The sequence below is a fragment of the Ischnura elegans genome, chromosome X, assembly GCF_921293095.1.
Source record: "Ischnura elegans chromosome X, ioIscEleg1.1, whole genome shotgun sequence".
Lineage (NCBI taxonomy): Eukaryota > Metazoa > Arthropoda > Insecta > Odonata > Coenagrionidae > Ischnura > Ischnura elegans.
The window spans coordinates 31,723,273-31,749,199 of NC_060259.1; the positions used below are offsets into that span (position 1 = coordinate 31,723,273).

Here is a 25,927-nt window from a genome sequence, read left to right on the forward strand (position 1 = left end):
GCCTGTCTCTTTAAGAAAATAGGATTATGAATGCCAGCTTCAAAAATAAAATAATAGGCTGTTGTTCGACAAAACATGTACCAGCATATTTGTAGCATTATGATAAAAAAAAGAGCGTAGCTTTTTCATCAAGAACCTTACATACTCAGAATGGTAGAAATGGGTTAGTTGTATATATATCCATTACAACTAATTTATCTTGAGTTTCATTTAAATTTTTTCCACGATTTACCGCTTATCAATGAAAATGTAGGATAGGGATGGGACATAAGGTGTGTTAGGGATGACATCATAGTTGCTACTTATCTGTTAAAACTTAGTGTCTGTGATGGGTAGATTAATTTTAAAACCTTACTCACGCCACATGGAAGTCACTCAAATGCTGTCAAATGCAAAACCTTTTGAGTATTTCACTTAGTTTATACCCTCCGTGGTTTTGGAGAGAATGAATTGTATTATGTAACACAGTTTATTTTTGAGTTGCTGTAAATAACTTTCTGACTATTTAGATTATCCAGGCAACAAGCCATCAAAGTGTTTAATGCGTATTCGCACACAAGTACTCGATCCCATTTTTGCTATTTAAGCATAAAAGTTTACCACCTCAATTTCTCAGTCTATTTATGCCAACTTTGTGTATCTCATTCATTGATGCTAATGAATGATACTGATTTTTCATTTTATATGTTTTGACAACGTGATACATTTCTCATACTGCCAAAAGTAACAAGGAAACATTAAAATTTTTAAAAATAGTCCATATCAATTGTACGCGAACTAAATTATTTGAAACATGTAAAAATAAATTTAGCTGAAAAACAAGTTTCCAGCGGGAAATCCATTTTCTGTTTCCAAACATTTTCGTATTTTTCCACTTTCAATTTCGCTCATTTCTAACCGAAAACCCCATCTAATATTCATTAATAAATTAGCTCGTGTGATTAAATTTTAATTTATAATAAATGAACGTTATGAGGATTAAAATGTGCATTAATCATAAATGAGCAAAGCATTTTTTTCGGAGAAGAATAAATGCACCCTGCATCCGTTCATTATTTGGAACTCAACATAATTGTTTATGCAGGGAATTTAATTGGATCAATATCAGCTTTCACACTAATTGCGCGTATATTTGAGAGGATATTTTATTTGAAATGCTTGACGATATAATGATGATTGTTTCAGCCGTCCAGTAAATTGACTCTTAACCTTGAAAAATGCATCCCGATTACGACAAACTGGTTACATTGTTTGCCATTATTAACCGAACTGACCGAAGATTGAATGTCACTCCCAATTAATGGGAGCATTGCCAATTTGTAGAGAGTTTAATGCCCATTTTGCTAGCCTTTATGTCACAATATTTATTACATTTACACCCAAACATTTTCATTCCGTTTTGGCACATGGTACACTTGTAACACAATTATGTGGATATCAAAATTAAAAGCTTGTCTGAAAAATTATCTTTGGTCACATTCAGCGAATGAAGAGTAAATTTCATTATATACAATTATTATTGTTTTATGTCGTCCGATGCCATTGTCTCCAACCAAGTTGTTCCCGCATCTGGTGCTTGAAGCATAACCATTTCACCTCACGTTTGACATTCATGGGAGTAAACAAAATGAAAAAAGGTCAACTTTGGCCCAAAGTTTAGAATTTTTGGGTCACTCTAAAAATGTTCTTTGAAAAATGAGATAGTGTTTCGGGAAACTGAGAACTTTTCTGGTTCCTAGAAAGGGCATTTTCATCGCTATGAGGCACCAAAAGTTGGCTTGCAAAACTTTTTTCTCGTCTTGATTCTTTTCACCTTAGCCTAGAACGTTTATTTACTAACACTGCCTCTCAAAATATATCCTAGCTGTCCAATGCACACGGGCACAACCTAGTTCGGAGAGTAATTCTCAGTTGTGTTTCACATTTTTGGCATTTCTTATGTTTACGCCGTTACCAAACAGTCCGATTACTTCCAACGCGGGGTGCTGCGCTAATAGCATCTCATCTAGATTCTGCTTTTCTTCGGTGGGATGCGAGGCCTTAGCCGCGTTACTTGATGAGCACGTAGTTCTCGGCGTCGATTATCTTGAAGACGTCATTCCTGTAGTTGACGAGGTCGTCCAGGAAACGCTGGCTGCTGAAGTTGTGCAGTTTGGTGAGCACGGGTGGCAGGCCGTCGATACCAGACGTACGGGCGAGGTCGTCGTAGTAGTCTCCCTGCAGCGGGCCCATCATGTGTGCCTGCCGTGCGGCTAGGCCCATCTCCCGCCGCCGAGACTGTTCCCTCTCCGCGTCCTCGTTCATCTGCTTAGTGCTGGGAAGGGTCAAGGTCCCATCCAGGACACGAAGGAAGAAGCGGCACTGGAAGAGAACAAAAAGAGGGATTTTGATTTACACACTAACCCGAAATCCACCTGAACGGGCATGTGGATGGGGTGTTAAGACACCAGCCGTTATTAGTAATTGATTCCAAATCGTCGGCCTCGGTGGCGGCAGGGATAAGTCCTCACCTACCATACCGAAGGTCGCGGGTTCGAGTCCCGCCTCGATAATTTTCCATCCAGGACATAGGTGTATGCGATCGTCTGTTGTTGATTGTTTAAGCTCCCGATTTAAAGGCCTTATTGTGCTGTTTTCGGGGGTAATTGAGATAAATAAATAAATAATTGAATGAAGAAGCGACACTACAAGTGAATAGAGTTCTTCATCTACAGCTACTCACTACCCTGCAATTCCTATTAATGAGCGTTTGGAGGGGGTATTAGGACACCATCCGTTAAGAATAATTAATGTAAAATTAAATTAAATCAAAAGCGCGTGGTAGATGTTTGTATAATGAGTCCCATTTGACATTTATTTGAGTCCTTTTTAATCGGGGGAAAACTAAATCCTATACGTAACCGTTCGACGAAATAGATATCTCTCTAATTTAACGTTTCTGTCGGACCTTGAAACAAAGCGAGACTCCAAGATATTATTTCTTAAAAGCTCAGGCAACTCTTGAGTGTAAATGTTGCAAGATACTTCCATTTTATTAAGAATATACGTTATAAATGGTGATGCAATAATTTTTTCTATACCTATATTTGCCGCGAACTAAATTTTAAAGGTATAATTTCAAATTCATTTGCTCTATTATTCAGTATGGTCGCCTGACAAAATATTTTGAATGCTATTTCTCCAAGAGAAGAGTATGGAATGGACAGGAATTAATTTCTCGTGAGTTTTGGACACGATCATAAGATTTTCGTCCTTAAAAATGTCATTTCGCTCATATATCTCATATGCAGTACAAATTAATCCTTCACCACATTTTTGTGATACCTTGAACGAGAAGCTTCGTTTTTTACCACAGGCGTATCGATATAAAAATCCTCAAATGACTTATGATAAAAAATACCATCTCAAATGACCACTATCGTAGTCTTTCGCCGGAAAAAGAACTGAAATGTGAGACTCGTCCTAAAAATAGAAGTCCATAGAATCATTCCTTATAAATTTTGTCGATTCCGACAGGGGGTAGGGCTATGATTGCCACTATTTTTGAGTGCTAATATATTAGGTACTTTATTAGTATCAGCTTTTCCCGGTTTGCTAATAATTTATTTTATAATATTACACAATATAGGGCGCATTGGCTAGTTTCTGTTTGTGCTTATATTTCCTGCTGCTTTTTTTTACTGCTCTTATTTTATCTATGTGTGATTTTGTGCATTTCCACCACAAAAGTTTAGTAGCTCTATCATTAATATTTAAGATGTGTAGGTATAAAATGAGAATCCTGATGAGTTTACGTTTTTTTTTGCTCTAGCATCAATAACTTTGTAATTCCTCCTTAAATCCTCATAAATGTAATAGATTAGTATTTTTTACCATATATGGGTAACAAGAATGGCCCGAGAATGTCGTATGAATCTCCGTAGTTTTAAAAAAACATCCATGCAATCTTTAAAAAATTATTATGCTCTCAACATATTCTCTGGTAAAAAAATGTTAAAATTCTTTTTTGCAATCAATCAAAGTAATGCAAAATAGTATTTATTTTACATTACCTCATATTAGAATACCGCAAATAATTAGCCTAAGGTATTTTCAAAGGAATAAGAAAATCACTTTCATTGAAAAGGCATATATTTAAAATATGATTGGAAATGTAAGATGTAGTCATTAGCGGATACAGAAAAAATTATAGGGGCGTGCGCAAAAGATATCTTGTGTTACCTTTACTTCTGTGGTTATAACAAATCATTACATCACATGCAAAGTTTAAGGAAGTTTTATATAAAGCATAATACGCATATACAAGAAAATGCTATATTAAGATATAAATACATTTACAATTGTAGTTTCGCATTGTTATGCTGGCGCCCCACATATTTATGCGACACTGGATGTATTTCGTAGAAAAACACAACGAAAAAGTGTTTTAATATATTTCACGCACAGCCATGACATACCGCTTGTGGCCTACAACCGATTCTTTTACATCTACATAATACCCTGCGAGCCACCTCTAGGGTGTTTGGCAGGGGGTGATCAATCATCAGCATGCAGCATGCAATTGGACTCCCACATGCACACCACACAGTCCAAAAAACTTCACGCATACTAATAAATTGTACTACCGTATGCTGTTAGAAATAATTATAAAATTATTAAACATGCTCTAAGCTTTACATAGATTAGTAGGCACTACAAGTCATCTAATCTATTTATGAGTTTTATCGCTGCCGATATAATCTCTTATTGATCGTGGAAAAAAAAGACTTTCTGAATCTGTTCTACAGTCTATCTCCCGTATTTTATTTATATGATCTGATCTTCCGTAGTACGTTGGCGTCCGTAAGATATGGCTAACTTCGTTAAAAAAGACACCGCTCTTGAATTTATCTAAAAGGTTAAGTCTATTTTTCAATCTACGGTCTGACAGAGATTCCCATCCGAGTTTATCTAAGAGGCCACTAAGTTCTTCAAGTGGAATATCTTAATAAATATTTTTCATAGCGTGCAGTAATACGCACTCTTGAATATTTAAAAGGAGGATTTGTATTAGGATTCGGAGTAGCGTCACAGCTTTCGGCTCTTGTTGCTTCGGTCTTGCTTTAATTTTCTGAAAAAGCTGAGTATATTACAGTGGGATACTAATCCGTTTTTCCTTATTGATGGGAGAAGCAAGGTAGTCTGTGGGAGTAACTATTGACATGATAGAGCCTTTAAGCATACTGCCAAGATCGAAATAACGGAATAGGGTACTTTCCTTCATCAAAGAAAACGAAAGGCTTTGATTGCGATTCGTTACCCACCATTAATGTATTCATAATATATAAATGATTTGGTTTTAGAAATCCGAGTTTAGACGAATAACAATGGTCAATTTTAACCGCATTTGAAAAAGGTCAGAATGGCACCCATTCGATGCCACTCCATTTGACGTCACAGGGACCTAGTTTCTATAAGAGTAGATAAGAGTATTACATCGTCTGAGATTACCAATGCATGTATGAGGTACAGAGCTCAGGGAAACATCTCTTAGTAATCACCTATTAAAAATACCTATGGTCTGAGAGTTTCCTTCGTTTGATAATGTATTAAAAATCCTTATTTGAGCCAAGCGCTACCTGGTAGCAGGGTACTCTACTACCTGTTAGCAGCCTGCATCGCAGTGGTGCACATCTACTCGCTCCAAGGTTACCTCACTTTGCGGCAGCGGGAACCAGAATGACGTCACACTAGCTTTTCCCAGCATTCATACTTAGCCGTCGCGTTTTCGCGCGCTTGAAATTTTTCACTTTTCATTTAATCGAGAAAAATAGATATGGTAATTTAAAAATGTTATAGTGTGAAATGCGCACTCCAGAAGTAATAATCTTTCGATTTAGACAATAAAACACAAATAAGGAAACCACCCTATTCCGGAAAACAACGTACTCAATGGGTTGTACTGGCGTTTGTCATTCAAACGGCATATTTTTCTTGTGGTACGATTCATTTGTAAATTTCAGTTCCTATTTTACTGTCACGAAGAGGGAGAAGTATAAGAGTTTCAATAAAAACAACTTTTTCATAAGTATTCCCATTGTTAACTTTTTAGTTTCCCATACTATGAATGGAGTCAATGAATACGTTCTATGGTTTTCGGCTCATTTTAGTGGAAGTTGAAAATCACAAGTGGCAAAACGGCTTCGTTTTCTTCCACGGATTTATTATTTGGTAAGTGCACATATTTCAACCTCAAGAGGTCATTTTCAAGTACCTGGGCATTGAAAATGGCCTATTCTAGCTATAGCTAGGCTTGAAAATGACCTCTTGAGGTTGAAACATTTTGTACCAAAAAAATAAATCCGTGGAAGAAAACGAAGCCGTTTTGTCATTCGTGAAGTCAATGAAGGCTATCCGAACCAAGATTTTGGCCTAAGCTTTTGTATTCTATGAATCCACCATGGGTTCTCTTATTTGCATTTACTTTGCGGATATGTCGGGCAGTTTGAATGAGTAGTTCTAAGCGACCCTCGCCGTGATGTGAGTTAGCACGCCAATCATCGAGTAAATCCCATATTCTCTAAATAGCATATTCTTTTAATTATCTAACATATGGAAAACACCTCGGCTTTTTTTAATCCATGACATAATTTCCTGTTATTATTAACATCATCAGAATATACTTAAATCTTACCTAGTTGAAGCATTTAAAAATAATCGTTTTTAGCAATCAAATTCAGCCGGTGTAGGCATTTAATATCATAATGAAAAATTATAAATTTTAAATAATTAATTAACATTACATGCATATCTATGAACGTTAAAACTATATAAGGTATTGTTAAATAAATTCGGTATTTTTATGCTTCATTTTTAAACCAAATAAATATAGCCAATTTATTCCCCCGAATAAAAATTTCTTTCCTGAAACGAATGCTTTATTGACAATATTTTGTTAGTTGTATGTAATCTAATACCCAGTATCCAACACTTCAAGGATAATTTTTGCTTTCAATTGTTTCTTTTCTACTGTAATTTTACGCATTCTCTAATCATTTTCAACACATTCATAGCGCATTTGAAGTACGTCAGTACATATTGAAGGAGTTATTTACGGAAGATTAATAAAAGAGCAATTGAATTTTGTAAAGGATGACATGCATTTTCAAATATTTGCCAAATTTATGGCTATACCGGTCACAATGAAATTTGGAAAAAATGGCGTTAATTTTGTGCAGGTCATCAAATAATTGACATGCCATGGTTTTTTGATAGCACATCGGCAGAAATAATTACCAACATAGATAAAACATAAGCGTTAAAATTCTTATTTTTTAAGCATGAATTACTGTGTAAACAATGGCTCACCTATTTTTGTTCGAAAAAATTGCTTAAAAATTTATTTTTTAACTATCTAAATGATCAGGTTATGAAATGAATTTGCTTTAACCGCAACGATGCCCAGTGAAAATAGTCGTCCGTGCTCCGATACCTTGTTCATTAATTACTTAAGTATTTACAGCCAATTTCATGGAGTTTTCTCCCGTTCACTTTCACTCGGAATCCATTACATAGAAATGTGACCCTTCCATATTATGAGCGTAATCTTTTCAAGAGAAGGGTGTCCGAAGACTTTCCCCTGCGAACGTAACGCAGATAGTTCCACAGCTTCCCGAAGCGCGCACAGCATCAAGAACAAACACTGGTCTCGTTGCTTGCAGTGCCATCTACTGAACAATCACGGTAAACTCTTTGAATTCTCAGCGCGGAATTTGAATATCTATGTCGTGGTGGAATGTTAAGTCTTTAATATTTAAAAAATAACAGTCATAAATATCGATCAGCTTAGGGAGACGTAAATAAATAGTAAAATGAACTAAATAAAGAAACCAAAGAGTAAAAAATTCCTCACGAAATAGTAACTGACCATAGAAGAGAAGCAAACTTACAGACGATTATCCCATGACGATTAGGTGTGCTGAAATAGTTCATATTATATTTTTGTCTACGATGAATTATGTATTAGTTAAGAAAATAAATCTGCCTTTTTTCCTCTTTTGTTGCGCTTACCATTTGAAAATAACAACGTCATTTTTATACGATAGATACTAAACTGTAAGGTATCCTTTCATAGCAAAGGTTCGAGGATACACGTATTCCTCATTTTTGGAAAAAATTAGCAGTAATGGGACACCAGATTGCCATTATACGGTCGAAATCTTTATTCAAGCGCTGTAAAATTCAAGTTTTTTATCTAAAGATATTTATTTTAATAAAAACGTCGTAAATAATTGAAATTTAGTAAAACAAGTAAAAAAACAAAAATATTAGTAATTAGTGTCTAAACTCCAATTTTTTCATTAACCATATAATAAAATAGTTCGGCTCACTAGAAGAGAATTAGCTGCTTATTGTTTGAAAAACCTCCGATTCTCGCTTAGCTTACCTGTAAGTCGAACAGCGAAAAAGCGCACACGTAGAATGGCAGACCAACAAAGCAAAGGGTAGGGAATTCCGTATGTATGAGATGTTTGTATAGAGGCCTGACGTGGTTATCTTCTGCAGTGACACGGCAAGCTTCGCTTAGGAATGGGAAGTTGTACTTGTAACCTGAAATGAGAGGAAAAAAAATAACAAAAAATACAGTGAAAAATTCTTGCATTGCTTTCTTATTGTATTATAGCCCGTTGCGCAGTCAAAACTGGACTGATCGTATTTGGTTTATGGAATATAGGTAATGATGGGCGTACCCAGTCAGGGGCAGGAGGGGGCAGCTGCCCCCCCCCTAGAAGCAAAAATCGCAACTGTCTTTGAGAAAAATTATATTTTTTCAAACAAATAATTTTAAAAACTAAAAAAGAGTTGTGACTGTTTCCTAAAAATGTTGGTTTCATTCGCCTTTTCCATGCTTAAATCTTACCTATAACTTGAACAACCAGGCGTGCCCCCCCTAGTTTTGATTCTGGGTACGACCTTCGTAATGATGGTGAAAAGCAACTTTTCTCGCATCCCATTGCATTGGGATCGTAATTTCTATAGGTATTACAGTTCCTTAAAGAAACATCTGAAACAATATGTGCAATAATACTGTATCAGCATTATATATTCATTACGAATCGGTGGAAACATATCAATAATGCATAGAATAATACTTCTGACGAGACAAATGACACCGATGTAAATGACCATGCTCTTCAGAAAATATGTCCTTTATAATCGAAAAGTTTTTATTTTTTTCAGGTGAATCTAAAACAGAAATTCATTGAAAGATACGAAAAATCAAAAACTTTTGCCAGCCGGAAAAATATTACCAGTGGAAATTCCATATCGGCTTAAAGACCGCTCTGGCGCTTCTAGTCCTAAGAGTAAAAGTGGTGCTTCAAGACTTCAGCGTAATAGCTATTCATTCTAGGGAAGCAAACCTTTGAAAAATAATCTCTTTGGGAGCCCAACCAACCCATTGGAAAACTGAGTAGGGGAATCCCGACTGACAAACGCAGGGTTGAATAACCACCTAAGAGGAAAATTTTGTTTCTGTCTTGGGTTAAGATATGTATTTGACTTGATAGGTATGCGTGCCATCAGTTATCTGCAGGCATTAAGGTTAAGAAGTTTAGTTTTGGTAGAGAATATATGATCGCTGCATATTCCTCGAGTGGCCCTTCAAGAAAAACATTTGCAACACGTAATGTTGACTATAATAAGTAGACGTAAAATAATGCAAGAAAAATTCAGCATCTACAATAAGGAGAACTTGCTGTTGTCTTACCTGTACAGTAAAAAATTGTATCAACCTCTGCTCTCGTGCCATCTTTGAAAGTCACTCCTTTTTTACTCATTGATGCAATGTCTGGTTTTTGTTGTACATTATCTGGGAACTTTGTTGCAATCGGGTCCGTCAAATGATGGCTCAGGATAACCTGATGAGGAGTCAACGATTTTTGCGTTAACTAATAAACATCCATGTGTACAAGCATTCATCAATTTTAAAATGAGACAAAATACCAAAGGAAAATCCTTAGGTCAACATAAATTGCCTATTAAATAAATCTAGAATGTCACGGAGAATCTCCTGGCAGACATGTTGGAATTAAACCATATTGAGCAAAATATTTTAGCTATTTATCCATGTGTATTTTTTGTCTTACCACCAGATTTTCGTCTGTGCATCAACTTGAGTTTAAACTCTTATAACTAACAATAAGTATAAAACGAACACATTTTATACTAACTGCCTATACAGGATAAAACTCTCGTCGTCAAATGTGTGAAGAAGGCAAAAGAACTATTATTTTTCATTTAGTTTATGGAATTTACTGTTATTGCTAGGTTAAATATTAATTGGATAGTAATGAGTTGCCTTGTACAGGAATTAAAAAGAGTAGAGTGGGCAGTTTGTAATACATATAATGTCCACCACTTTTTTAGCTATGCAGAGTCTAGGTCACTGAAATAACTATTAATTACGAGTAATGCTGATATTTTTGCAAGTTTATTCAACTTCTCTAAGGCTAGCAACATAAAATGGAAAAAAAAACAAAAAACGAAGAATCACACATCATTGGCAAACATTATGTAAATTTAAAAAAATTAATTTTGAACATTGTATATTTTGTTCAGCTTCAATTTATTAGCTCTAATTATTTTTTTCCATTCAGATAAAATTTCTCCTATTTCCATTGATTAAAATTTACTAGTGTTTGAAAGATGCCAATTTAAATCAACCTGGAAATTTTTTGGACAAACAAATTAAATAGAAGTTCTAATTTATATTTGGAAAATAAAAAATACAATTCTTAGTTGTCACGGAAGTCAAGTTTGATTAGAGACTACAGATTCTCAAGCCATGGATCTGAACAGAAGAAGTTGGTCCCTAATAGACACTATATCTGTATATATCTAGATAGGAATCTTGAGTTATGTAGCTAAAAAACATGCCAATGGTTATATTACCTGTGGTTTTGTTTTCTTGTTTTTTTCGTTATCGTTGAATAGTCCTCTATTACCGCAGCATTTTAATGTGTACGCTGAAGCGATGGTAAGAGAAGCGTGGGATGAGTTGGAAGCTATAGTAAAAGATGGAATAATGATGCTAAAATCAGTGCGGTTCGCGGATGATCAGGTATTGATTACCCACTCAGCGAGGAGGGCTTCAGGCCTAGTGTATACGTTAGACTAGCGTTACAAGGAGTATGGCATGAGGATAAATCACAAGTAGACAAAGGTTATGCGGTTTTTTAAAGCATCGCGAGCTACGAATATGAGATTCAAGGTAAACGCTGGTGAGCAAAACTTGAGCAGGTAGAGCAATTAAACTGTTTGGGCTTGGCATTAGAGGAAAGCAGATATAGCAGTGAGGACGTAAAGAAGAGGATTTTGATGTCCCAGGAGGCGTTCATAAACATGAATAAGAGAGGATCGTTATGTAAGAGTTTAAAAGAGAGGCTAGTGAAGAGCCTGATCAGGAGTGCAGCTCTTTATGGAAACGTAGACGCTAAGGAGGGAATAAGTGTTGGACGCGGTGGATGAGAAGAGGTAGCTTCTAGATGAGATACGGAGGAGACAGAAAGTAAGGATGGAGCGAGTTCTTAGCGGTGAGGGGATGTTTAAAACTGTGGTAGAGGGCAGAATATCGGGTAAACGAGGGAGAGGAAGGAAGAGAATAGAATTTTTAGATAGAATGAAACGGAGTAGACCTAATAATGAATTGAAGAGGAAGTCTATGAAAGGTAGGAGGCTGCCAGAATGCTTCTTAAGAACTCTATGGAAACATACCTTAATCGGTGGAATTGTTTGATATTTATGATAATCCTTTAAGAAGGCGAATAAATTCTTCGAAGCGTTTTCTTTCCTCTGAATTGAGATTTCCTTGACCAAGACTCCAGTTTAGACTAGGTCAGTGGCGGATACATATGAGGGGGCGCAGGGGGCACGCGCCCCCTAGCGGGGCCGCCCGCATTGCCTAACATTGCAGAACAACAATTGTAACTTTTTTATATCATAAGAGAGCTTTGCCTTGTATATGCGTATTATGAGTTTAAATTAAGCTTTGCATGGGACTTAATTATTTGTATTTGCTACAAAAGTAAAGGTAGCTCAAGATATCTTTTGCGCCCCCCCCCCCTTGAGTTTTTTCTGAATCCGCTACTGGACTGAGTATAGTTGTTGAACATTGTTTTTAATCGAAAATCCACACATTCTGATCAAGCATCGGACATTCGGTCCACTGAATTGAATGCTTATAACTCACATTCTTCGCTTGCCGTGAGATTTCAAGTGCCAGGTCCATCCCAGAAGGTCCGGCTCCGATTACCACGACGCGCTGATCTTGGAACACCTCTGGGATGCGGTAGTCGTGGCTGTGCAACTGCTTGCCCTCGAATTCCTCCACACCGTTGATGTGAGGAATATGGGGTGTTGAGTAATGCCTGCATCAAAAAAATTCTCATTGGTATCATTTAATTTTTAACCTCCATCTAATTCTAAATTGCGCATGGAGGCATTCATGAACAGGAAGGAGCTTCTGAGAGGATCGTTATGTAAGAGTTTAAAGAAAATGTTAGTGAAGAGTTTGATCTGGAGTATAGCTCTCTACGGTGCGGAAACGTGGACACTGAGAAAAGAAGACGAGAGAATATTGGAGACATTCGAGGTGTGGGTATCGAGAAGAATGGAGAAGGTGAAATGGACGGAGAGGTAAAGGAACGACAAAGTGCTGATATGGTTTGCGAGGAGAAGCAACTTTTAGATGAGATGCGGAGGAGAAAGAAGGTCTGGATGGGAGGAGAACTTAGCGGGGAGGGGAGGTTAAAAATGGTGTTAGAAAGTAGATTGTTAGGGAAACAAGGGAGGGGACGGAAAAGAAAGGATTTTTAGATAGATTGAAACGGAGTAGGCCTAACAGTGAATTGAAGAAGACTGTGCTGGAAGGAAAGAGAGGCTCCCACATCCCTTCTTTAGCACTCCATGGAAACCTAACTTAATCGGTAGAATACCATTAAAATAATCTAATTCTATGCATATTCCCTGCACTGAATTAAAAGATGTGAACTCAAATGCGCTGAAATGACGAATCTAGTTCGTCATTACCTTCCAATGCCAAATCGTACATTTACGAGTGTAGTTCGTCATATGATTTTCATAATTTTAGCGCTAGTTTATTTTAAAGTTATGAAAAGTTAAGAATGTTAAAACATCCATAATATTCAGAAAGAACTCAAATTTCATGAAATACGATGCGTTGGGAGGAATAAAATGATTTTATACGAGTAGCGATTGCTGTATTCTCGATGATTTTACGGGAAGTTTGTGACCAACATTAAATAAAAATTACTTTTTATTTCACTGTTCCTCGTTGATTACAGATTATAAGATATAATTTCATTACCTACTAGTCCATTAGCATAGAATCATCTAATAATTAGAGGATTTGAGCACGGTATTCGGAAAATTCATTGAAGTGTAAGGGATTAAGAACAAATCATTCTACAAAATTATTGAGAAGAAAAAGTGTGTACGAGATACTGTTAATATATTTTGCTCATTGTGACACTTTTTGTTTTCACAGCGCTCAAATGAAAAATGTGCATTTCTAACGCATCCATCTGCAAAACCTATAAAAAATAAAATATGACTACTACGGTCAGTGTTAAAATATTTCGCTAGTTATGACATTCGTGCTATTTTCACTCTGCTAAAATAAAAGATGCATATTGAGAACACATATAGTGATGGAAAAATCGATTTAGATCAAAATAAAGAATCGAGTTTTAATAGTCCAAGATTGAGGAAATCGAGGATCCGTGATCTCAAGACCATTTTACACAGGGCACGGAATTGCGTAGGTTAGATCTGCATTAATTTCTAAAATGGCGTGGAATTGCGCGAATGCATGAGCGAAATTAGAGCAGGGGCTACTTTACCATCTCTCGTACACGCATTCTCGCATGTGTTATAGCAATTCACCGCTTTACTCGACTCAATTCTGAATGCGCCTTCGTACACACGTTGTGTGGCCGTACGCAAGTACTTTCCCCGGGTAAAACGGCCTGAAGAGTTTCGATCCAAACTCCATTCTTCAACTTTGATCCTTGCCATTTCGTTAAAATGCAGCATCGTCACCACCAGACTACTATAACACCATCCGTCCGGTGCAAAAGACGTTTCCATAAGGCCGGTAAAATTGGAAAGGTACGCCCTCTATCATCAAAGAAGCGTATCAGTCAGTTAATCTTTCTTAAAAATTTAGTGAAGCCGTATGCAACCAAGCGGTGATCCCAAAACTTTAAATGTACGTGCATTTTAAAATTCATACCACTAATAACTGAAGCATACGTTCCAATTAGATTTTTCCATTTCTCAAATGTGTATTTTGAGTGTTTTTCGAATGGTTAATAATTTTTTTTTGTAAAAACTTTTTTATTAAAGAAGCGTTGATTTTTTTCGGTTAATCGTATTTTGCTTCAAATTTGAATTTTTCAAGTCAAGTTTTTTATTTTGGATTAAAAATTGATTTTGACCGACATTTTTCCATCACTAACGCCATTACACTATCCAGTTGCTTGACAAATTACTTTAATTTAAATTTATTTTTATTATATTTAATCAAAGGGTAATGGACATACCCATTGCACACCATCACTGCATCAAATTCAAGCTCTTCCTCCTTATCGTTCTTCAAATCCTTCACTTTGACCGACCAAACACCGCCCACTGGCTCAATCTTCATGACCACATGGTAAAACTATGGAGGTATTTTATTATTCAAATTGTATCTTTACCGTATATAGTAAAATTTGAACTACAAAATATTATATTTAGTCATATTAGAAAAGCTATATTGTGCATTTTACGTAACACCAATCGTATGAAATAATAGATGATTATGATCAGAAATTTCAGTTTTTAATGGCATTTATCTATCTTACTCGTGTGAAAGAATGTTTATTACCTTGATACGTTCATATATTTTGAAATCCTTCGCGTAGTTTTCCAAAAATTTTAAAATATCAGCTGCTGGTAGGTAGGATTTTTCTTGCTCTGGAATTGGATAGTCGGGAAAGCCCATGACTTCCTTGGGTAAGTTTGTCCTGAAATTAAATAGATTAAAATTTCAATGAATTAAAAATTAAACGCAAATATTATTTATATCGATGTATTCGTCTTTTCAAAAAGGATCAAGGCAAAAGGATTTTTATAGAAGTTTGTAAAGAAATAGGTTTTGTATAGAATGATAAGGGAAGCATTGGTTAAATAATGCTTTCATCACAACTCATAATAATTATTATATTCAATGTTGTTCTCTCTTTTTTATTTGGAAATTTTTAAGATGGATGTGTGCCTCTATAAATTCATGATATTTTAAATTCCGCAACACATGAAGTTAAGTGGCTAGAGTGCTCTGATTTCCCGAGGAACTACATACTGACACCTGGAATTGTATTGAGCATTGCAAATTTTTAATGTAAATTATTTCAATAAAAATAATACCGGTTAATTTAACCGCATGATTAGTCTATCTTTACCCGTGAAACAGACTCCATGAGAGAGGGATAAATAAAAAGATCGTAAGAAATAATTTTTGCATGGCTCGGCTGGCAAAAAGAAAAATAAACCATGATGCTCTTATCTAAAAATAACACATTTATAGTAACAGTTTTCTCTTCGCTGACAATACTCATAATATTGATGAGATTCGTCATATATATAGTAATGCATTAATGCATTCAAATAATAGCAGGTGATGATATTCACAAGCTTCACACCATGATTGCAATAGCAAGTAAATGATTTTAATTATCAAATTTTGGCTTATTTTTGAGCTGGTTGATTTAAAATCAGTTGTGTCGCCTAAATTACACTGGACGGTACTACTATGGCAGTGTCAAATTCACCGTAAAGGATTTATTTAATGAACCCTTGAATAAGAGGCCATTATCAGATCCCTAAATAAAAGTGTTTGAATAGCCTAAGGCGAAAGTGGATAAGGCATTTATACTAAGACTAATTCAACATAAAATAAAACTATGCTAAAATTGCGTTGATAAAAGAGTGAATGCATTCAATATCTTACCTGTTACCGATGTTTTTCTTTATTGTTTGCAATGGCATAAAGGGATATTACGCGAGTAAAAATGTATCGGTATAAGCGTTAGGCTAGGTTTTTAACTTACTTCGAAAGTTCACGACCTGGACGTAATTTTTCGAAAGCGGAGCAGAGATTGAGAACTTTTGGGTGTTCAGTATAAAGGTGCGTTTACACTATGTAACGTGTTATATAAAAATGTTATATGTAACAAGTTACTTGTAACATTTGTTTTATAACAAGAGTCCAGTGGAGCCAAAAGTGCACAAATAACAAGTTACAGATACAGTCGCTGACCACCCGTCAGCGCTATCCCCTCAACTCTTTTCAGTAACATGCTACTCATTTGTCCACTTCGTACGGGAAGCCAAAACTTGCTAGGTAACACGAATTTTGCTTTTTGCAACACAATCCTACTTTTCACTTGTTACACGGATTTGTAACTTTTTTCATAAAACATGTTACATGTAACTTGTTTATGTAACATGTTTCATAGGGTAAACGCACCTTAAGTGTGAAGTTAAATTCAGAAGTTTTTCATCTTGAAGCAAATCCCTTTGGAATCACAGGATTCAAAAAATTCAAATTTGTTATCCAAGCCTGCAGAGTTTAAGAAATGAAACCACACTTGTTCTATTATTACTGTAACAGGTTATGTGAAGCTACAGCACGCCACTTTCAACCACATCTGTACTGCATTTCTTAAAAATGGTAGTTATCATAAATTCTAATGATAGTTAGGGGATTGGAGCAATGAGTCAGCCGCGACGCACTGAATGAACTAATTCAATAGCCCTCTATCATATAGATGCTTCTTCATTGGATTAAAGGAAACGAGGTTATCTAGACTGGAATATTAGTGAGATGCAATGGGTTTTTAAAGTCAAGGGTTTAGATTGATTGGCAGAATAGCAAAGGAAGAAAATAGCCTTCCCACATGAGTTACGATAGGAGGTATGTTGCACAAAGTACAAAGAAACTCTAGCAAAGGCTATGAGTGAAAAATGATTACCCCTATCTCAAAAAAAGCAGATTGCAGTGATAATTTAAGGCAGGTAATTGTAGAATTTATTGCACTCATGTAATCCTACAGTTGCATGGTGTGAACCATGTATCTATCGTTTTATCATAAATATGCAGCTATAATGAATCTAGCTGAATCTAATTAGCATGCATAGATTTCATAAAATTCAAGAATCGTATCATGATAATTCGTTTTTAATTCAAGTACCCATGTAAGTGCATGCCTGACCTACATTGTGATGGAGATCTCTGGAGTTTTTCCATCAAGTCAATTGCTCAGGCAAACCTAAAGTTTCTACGGCTGACTCATCCTCTAAGTGTTAAGTGATGGCAGAGTTAGCCGTTGAAACGTCAACCTGTCTGAGAAATTTACCAAGCAAAAACCTGCAACCACATTACGCACAAATGTCAATTTTGTCCAATTAGAATATTTCCTGCATGAATTTAATCATTTTTGTGGGTTCATCAAGTAAGCACCCAACATTTCTGGGTGCACGCAACCCAAAGATTAGCATTTTAAATTCCACCAATCTGGTTTTTCACGACTGCGATGAAACTGAAAGTAAGGGCACCTACCACCGACATTTATTCGAGTTTACTCGAGTGTACCCTTTTCTTTTATGCCCATTACTTATTTTCCATCATATTTGGGAACGTGAAGGTTTTTGCAATAGTTCCGGGAATGACTTATTAAGACCGGTTTACGCAATACACTAACACGTGATAGTTAATGTCTGTTTCCATAAACGATTTTAGTGGATCGAAACTAAATATGTAGAATGCATGAAACAAATTAGATCAGGCTCTACATTCTGAGCATGGAGTCGCACAAATCGGGTGGTTAACAAGGTGCATTCATGTGTTCATTCACGCGTTCATACATTTAGACATTGACTTGTACGGGTTAAATTAGCTTTAAGGCCTGTTTACACGATACATTAACACGTACGAGTTAATGTACGTTTGCGTCAATGGTTTTTGTGGACCGGAACGGAACATGTACGAATGCATGAACCAAATTAGAACAGGTTCTATTTTCTGTGCATGCATTCGCACAAGTTGGGTGGTTACACGGTGCATTTTGGCGTTCATTCTCACGTTCATACATTAAGACATTAACCCGTACGTGTTAATGTACCGTGTAAACAGGCCTTTAGAGAAGGGCATTAGAGAAGGCAAAGGTGTTACAATCACCTTCAATTATGTAGGAACAATTTCTCAATTTTTATATCCTGAATCGATATTTGTTGATTCATTAGTTTTGAATCTTTCTTCTTCGAAGCACTCCGATTCCGTAGTGAATCAACATGCCTCATTCAAGTCCATTCCATTACCATATGGATGGTTCGATGTACCGTACTGAATATTGACTTCAATATTTTTAATGGAAGTAAGGTTTCTCGAGAAAATAGTCCAGAAAAATACCTGATTTTTCCTCATTTGAATCTGTTGAGCCTATTGCAGTAAAGAATGTCGCACCTAAGGCGCTGTGAGGCCATCTAAAAGAGTGCATTTAAACGCATCTACTAATTAGTGATGAGGCGTTGCGATGGATATGAGCATCAAAACTTGGTGTCTCAAAACGGGCAGTATGCAAAGCTACGTTCAAAGACCAAAATGAGGCATTTAAAGAATTATAAAACCGAAAGCTTTACATTTCCGCTTCATTCAATCTTTTAGTTAATCAATCCGTACTACCCAGAGTCCTTTAATTATTGAAAATTCTCGAAATAAAAGTAAACTTCTGCGTCATGCATTTCCTATCTATGCACGTGAATAAATTCTCATCTTGGGCTGATGTTCATTTTTCGCTTCTGATACAGTAAAGATGCTGATGAATAAAAATTCAATGTTCTTTTTTCTGAAAATAATGCGTAATTTTTCGGAAGCATGGGTGGGCAGCTTTAAGAAATACCCAGTAACAAATTCCCGGCAGCTCTTTAAACTTTTTGGAATGAAATGCATGATAGAACAGTGGAAACGGGTAAAATTAATCTTAGAACTTATGAATAATTTTATTCCTGATAACGCTTTATTTTGATCCCTAATGATTCTTTGTTTTCCATTACCAAGTGAGTATCGGGGGTCAAAGATGTAACAAAAACTCAAACTTCATTTTGAATGACACCATGTCCCACCCATGCCCACCTTGGATTCATATAGAGAGAGTTTCGTAATCGTTCCTTTCCTAGCATGCAGCATAAATTCCACTAAAAACATTATGGAAGTTTACCTTCGGTAGGGTCTTGTGGTTTCCGGTAATGATTAGAGCGTGTTTGCCATAGATTAATGGATTCGAGTTGGAAAGATATCCGTTGCGATACTGAAATTTATTTATTTTGATTCCATTCAATATATCTTCCCCTCATATCAGTTTCAAAGTCAGAGATTATGCTTATCTTAAGTGAAAACACTTATCGTAAACAATAGGCAGACGTAACAGATAACAAATCCTTAGCCCTTACGACCAACTGTTTTTCATATAGCTGCATTATCAATGTACAAAAAATGTTTATTTAAGTGAACAAAGAGTATTTAGAAATCAGGCCGGAGAACTGAGAACGCATTGGCCGTGGCCGAACTGTCAAGCATGCTTAGGGATAAAATGTTTACGCGCGGCGTTGTGATGACTCAGCAGTGAGAGAGAGTACTTGAAGATTTCTTGAATGACTTGAGCGCTTGAACTTTCGTACATATTTACATTAGTCGTAAAAACTTCACAATTTATTAATTAACTAAATATTATGTGGTCAGTATGCAACTTTAAGTCTTATGCATTGTTTTTCAGTTAATCGTTCAGAATTGCAGTGTTTTGAGAAAAACATGGAACAAGTGTACTTGAGTTATCGCATTTAAATACAATTCCCGCAGCACGTTATCTATCAATAATATTTTTTCTTGATTATTTTATACGTTTGGTAAGCAAGTCTTCACGTACGGTCTTTATGCATTTCTTCTGCCTTTTTTAAATGACATGTATTAAAAAACGACTTCAATTTCCATCCATTCATTAATTATGCAGTGTATGTCACTGCATAAACCTTTTTTGTGGTTTTTAATTCTAAGTTCGCCCACCTAATCACTAATCAACCCTTCTCCGATGTCACTACTTACTCACACTACAGATTATATGCTCGGACTAACGACTTCTATTTTCGGATAGGCTACGGGTGCTTTCGAAGCTCCGCGAAGCAATCAGTTTGGGCAAATTATTGTATTTAACACACCAGAAAATGTTTTTTTAAAGTTCAACTCTATGTACCATTAAATTAACTCATCCAATTGAAATCAGCTTATAGCATTACTCAGTCTTTTTGCGTTTGAGATAAATGTCTTCAGCGAAGCGGAGTGCGGTGTTTGAATATTGAAATATCTGTAAAGGTGCTTCGCAACAAGATACAGAAAAGCAGATACCAGAAAGGCATATATAGAACTTCTTCTGGCAGCTGTCTCGTCTGTATTGTCTGATATACTATTTACAATTTTAATTAATCATATCTTTACTGTAACGGTATCTTCCCCTAGCATGTGAAATGAAGAGTTCATTTTTCATACTCTCCTTACATTTGATGAATGAGTTTTGAGCCGTAAGGTAAAGGGCTACGTACTTCATTTTATGAAGATTCATTTAAATTCACTAAGCCAGTATTAAAAAATAATAAAATATTTCACTGTCACTTCTAATCAAGCTTCAATCAACTTCTCCACCACTCCGGAAACCGATGTTAATAATTATTCCATAGATATTTAGTCATCTTATTACTGTCACTCAGAGTTTTCATTTAAATTTTCCGAATTATTGCTGGAATGTATTATTTTCGAAGAATGCTGAGTATGTGTGTGTGAGAAAATATTTTTATCTGATTAAAACTATGTCAACACGACGTCCGTTAGCCGTGAAAAAAATGAAGCTCTTCAAGACCGGTGATTAGTGAATTTTCCATTCAAAATTATATTTCATCTATCGCGAACTAGTATGTACAAACAAACAACTAGCAAAGAATGCGTTAAAGAGCCCATCAGCTGAGAAGTAGTCTGCTCAGATGGGTAAAGTGGTCATTGGCAAATGAAATCTAAAATTTGACGGCATCTCTATCGCAGTGTCAAATTATCTCCAATTTGCGAATATATGCAGTATCTCAGAATTTCGTACTTCTCTTTATATTTAGAGTTCAGATTTATAATCATAACTCTTTGCTTTAAATGTCCCAAGTACAACTGATACACATTATGTTGCATTTTTTGTTTTAGAGAAGGTTCTGCGTCTCAACTCATATTATCGCATATCGCCTTTAAGGAACGAGCCCAAGGCCAAGATGATGTTGAGTTTCTTGGCTCGGAAGCGCGTCTATAATATGACGTCGCATGTGTCGTAGGAAGGTCTTGAGAGTAGTTGCCGCTGTAGTTTTAGAAGGCTAAATAAATGCTAATGAAGTCTTCTCGGGAAATCAGCCTGGTCAAGGTGGCCATCTAGACCCGGCTGATTGCCCAAGAAGAGCTTGTCAGCAATATTTGCCGCAAAAGTACCAAATCCTTCATCAAAACAAATGCCCGCCTCAGGAGCTAATCAAACTGTCTTATAACTCCGCATTGAGAATTTTTTGTAGAAATTGAAATTATGCTTTTCAAGATAATTTTCTGTTTCGAGTTTAAGTTCAAAGGGGAATTTATTTTGATCCCACCAGTTGGAAACATAAATAAGTATAATAATAATAATGCCCCTTTGCCGCTAACACTATTTTAATCTGTAATTTAGAGTTACATATCATTCACAAATAAAATGACCGACGGTAATGGAACTTCTGAGGTATGGCGTACTAATATTATTCTAATTATTTATGAAATTAAGGAACCTGATCAAACTGAAGCTTAACTGTAGGTCGATGTACACAAGTAAGGCTTAACATGCACCTAGTTTATACCTTCCCAGGCATTCGTTACTGTTTTGTGCACACTCATAAACTAGGTAGCTATTGTCAGATTTGGGTACGGTGCAATGAGCGTGAAGGACCTACCGTTGAACACGCACATAATTTCAAATGATTTCCATTCTTTAATGAGGCCTTTGTATTTAAAATTTCAACCGCATTCGAAATTTGTACCCATAAGTTTAGCCTTTAAAAGGACAGTAGAGCGCTCACAATCACGATATATTAGGACCAATCAGGATTAATCCAAATTCTTAATTTTTCTGGAATGTGGACATTAGACATGAAACGCAACTAACTTATGGTGTACCATAAAAGACAAGCATCACTTAAACATTCATTGAGAATTTATTCAAAAAGATAATACGAACGGTTTTGACATTGGAACATATTCTTAGCATGTAAAAAGCACTCTATTCCAAGTGATCTAAGAATATGCACATCAATCAGATGTAAAATCCTATATAAATATGTAAACACTTGTAGTTTTGAAGAATAATTTTCCCATAGATCCAAAAGAATATAATCATTTCCTAAGAGACAAATTTACTCTTAGGCATTAAACACCATTTTAATGCGCATAGTGACGTAATTGGCACTTGAATATGATATAACACTGATACGTCAAAATACAAACAACTTAATTGGGGTTTAAAATTACTAATGCCACTCTACCTGTAAATATATGTTATCATCAATTTTTATTTCATAATATTTCAGTAAAAACTTCCTTGCTACGTTACGGTAATTATTAACTCAGTATCTTCCTTCACGAATTTTCTTCCCGCTTGTAATTTTTAATGAGAGTGTACAGTTAACCTATTATTCCTTTATTTTCAATTTTTTTCCTCTATGTTTTGGAGGGCTAGAAACTGTCATCGTTATCGCCAATCTATGAAACAATACCAAAGAAGAAGAGGAAATGACGACAACTTCATTTATCCAAAAAAAACTTTTACGGTTTACCCACACTCCTCACTTTTTACTGCAAAGATCTTTTTTATCTCTATCATTAGATACGATTATAGTCAGAGACTTCAGCCTATACTGCATGGTACATCTCCAAAAGAAGAAATAAAGGTTAAACTCTGTAAGGTCAACCATAGATACTGAATGTGTAAAATTTGGGTTTCTAATAGTAGTTTAAATTTCAGAAATCCGGACTGTTTTCTTCAATACCTGAAATTGAGGATAATTTGCATAAACTAAGGACTTTAATTTATACTTTTCCTAGTTATAACTCCTTCTGTGTACAATCTGAACTAACTTGATGGTCGTCGTAGTAACTTGATAGAATACTTCCACGGCCACTAAGGTAGACCATAAAACTCGACCGCTTTTCACCTTTGCTTTCTTACGGCTCATTTATAGCCTGATTTTGGCCCACAACAAGTATAAATCTTGTAGGGCTATGCTGATTAGGTATGGAATTAGGTAAATATTGCATGTCATATTGGTAAAACCTTTGGGAAGCAGGAAGGTACACTAGAACACTTGACAAAAACCTAGGATACCCGCATTGGAAACCATAATGAGCACGACCCTGGCTTCAATTATTTGCATATTATCTTCATTTTTTCGTCATAATTTCTTCTGGACATGAAGATCAAAACCCGGACCTAGAGCTCTTTGGAAATGAGAACTATACACTTCCTGGGTTTCAAAACATCATGTCCAGCAAATCCTTCACGACCTGAACAAAATACTCGGATCATTTACACACAGAGTGGACCTTACGCGTTTACTCTTCAATTCGGGCACAAACAAAAAAAATCGCTCTTTCTCGCCTCACCTCAGACTCCTGTACATGCTGCTGTGGATCGGCAGGCCGAACTCATCCTTGCCCACCTTCTCCGTGTACACCCATGTTCCACCCACATTTCCCGTCTGCTCGAACACGGCGAACTGGAACTTGTCCGGGGACTGCGAGAGGTTCTTGGCGGCCGCCAGGCCCGCGGCTCCCGCTCCGATCACGGCTACGCGCTTCATATCCACGATCCGGCGACGCGAGCAACGTCAGTGCGCGACCTCGCCGATAACCATGCCTCTTATACTGCGGCGCCTCAATTTCCTGCCCCGCGTATCCGCGGTCGCTCTCTGGGGCAGGGCTAGATGCGGCCGGTCGGACTCTGGGCAGCGAAGGGCCTCGGAAGGCTTGGGCCTTGGTCAGCCTTGGTTCTTCCGTCCGGCGACAAGGACGGACGTTTATTGCAAGGGCGGAGGGGGTGGCAGGGTAGGGGTGCATGGGGAGGCTTAGAGTGGGGGGGGTACTCTTTAAGTGCAAAGCGGTGTATCGCGGAGTTTCAATGTGGTTGCTCCAAAGTTCAAGACAAGAAGGTTATCTCGGTGACCGACTCGAAAAACCATTATCGCGACGCTCAGTTGGCTTATTTTGAGTTATGGCAGGCGGGAGACGGGGTTGGAGGGGAGTCACGAGTCTTAAAAAGTGTCTCCGGAGCGAGGAGACGATCTTCCGCTGTGTTGAGTGCAGACGGCTTGGACGGAGAGGGGTCGCGTCTGGCGCCGAGCCAACGAGTGACCATTGAGGACGGACCGCGGTTTGGGGGTCTATTTTGATCTCATGCTCAGCGGTCAATAGTTTTCGGGTTGGCGAAATTACGCGTTCCTAGGGCAGTCAACTCTCTGCAATGACATAATGACACCATGGAGTACTTCATATCTTAAAATTTTGGGTACCGGAACGCATACCCACACATGATTATCAAATGTAAGCCGACACCCCAGTAAAACATTCGATTTTTTAAGCTTATATTAAAATTTAGACTGAGTAATCATTCTTGACCAAATATAAAAAACGGTGACTTTTTTTAACTAACCATTTTTCTTTGAGAGGTGTCAGAACGCCGTTCTGGTGCGTCGTGGCCGAAATTATGTACTGGCACTATGTTTATAAAAACAAGCGTTTATTAAATGAAGCAACGTTAAGACACAGTCATGAACCCCAGAAATCTTCTCTTAATTGTGCCCAAATATACAGTACAATGTCGCAGCACGTAATCGTCCTACGCGTCAAATTTAGGAACTCTACATGCCACGATACTGAACAATTGTTTCAATGGATCTACTACAACCATGTCACGATATTTAGAAAGACTGGGATAAAAACAAAGGCACTTACTTAATAAAACAGCGTTTAGACGCAAGTCACGGACACCAAAACTCCTCTCCTATTTATCGTCCAACGCGTCACATTTAGGAAATTTAAATGCAACGGTCCTGAATGTCTAATTATTCTTTCATTATTTCCTGTTGCAGTGCGTGGAAACACTTACCTGATGATAAAAGTGCTAACAAATTTCAATTTAATTCATTTAAAAATTATTTCAAATGCATTAATGAATGTGCTATTAAGGCTTCACATTTGATTTTCAAGTCTTCCTTTTGCATGTCAATGGTTTGATTTTAAATGGGAGTTTCACAATTTTTGTCCTTTTGCAGCTATGTATTTTCAAATTCAGTTATAGAATATAATGCTTGGTCTCTAAAATTATGTACTACAATTGGTGTTCATGAGGGACATATTCATCCCGGAATAATAACATTCATTTCGAATTTATCCCATGGGTCGACAACCTATGGTACCTAATCTACTATGAAGCAGCCTACGATACTATTGGTTGATAGTAAATAACTATTTATTGCAATACTTAATCCGCGAAGCAATAGCCAACTTCATAATTCATGATCAGATATCATAATTTAAATCAGAATTCGTCAATACCTCATGCCCAATTGTTTCGTTCTCGAAGGGTTATTGTTAATCAAAATATTATATAGTATTAGCTATTTCTTTCATGCGCAAATAGCCCAAATATGCCGTAAAATGCCGCATCAAATAATCGTAGAACGCGTCAAATTTAGGAACCCTATGTGTCACGGTACTGAACTTCTA

The 25,927-nt window shown here is 36.6% G+C and overlaps 1 protein-coding gene across 1 annotated transcript; it reads right to left on the bottom strand.

The window, feature by feature from the left end:
• Window positions 1-1,313: 1,313 nt before the first annotated feature.
• Window positions 1,314-24,234, bottom strand: LOC124170912 (flavin-containing monooxygenase FMO GS-OX5-like). Its single transcript, XM_046549961.1, has 7 exons — window positions 23,807-24,234; window positions 14,930-15,068; window positions 14,604-14,722; window positions 12,230-12,407; window positions 9,749-9,899; window positions 8,426-8,589; window positions 1,314-2,361 (listed from the first exon to the last, which is right to left on the bottom strand). Exons 1-7 carry the CDS (start codon window positions 24,001-24,003, stop codon window positions 2,050-2,052), a joined length of 1,260 nt encoding a protein of 419 aa, XP_046405917.1. The 5' UTR covers window positions 24,004-24,234; the 3' UTR covers window positions 1,314-2,049.
• Between the last annotated feature and the right edge of the window lie 1,693 nt (window positions 24,235-25,927).

Coding starts and splice junctions, on each gene's coding strand:
- LOC124170912 (XM_046549961.1), bottom strand. CDS start 24,003: ATGAAGCGCGTAGCCGTGATCGGAGCGGGAGCCGCGGGCCTGGCGGCC. Junction 12,408..14,603: donor GCAGTGATGGTGTGCAATGG/GTATGTCCATTA, acceptor TTTTTGATGCAG/GCATTACTCAACACCCCATA. Junction 9,900..12,229: donor TCTCACGGCAAGCGAAGAAT/GTGAGTTATAAG, acceptor ACTCCTCATCAG/GTTATCCTGAGCCATCATTT.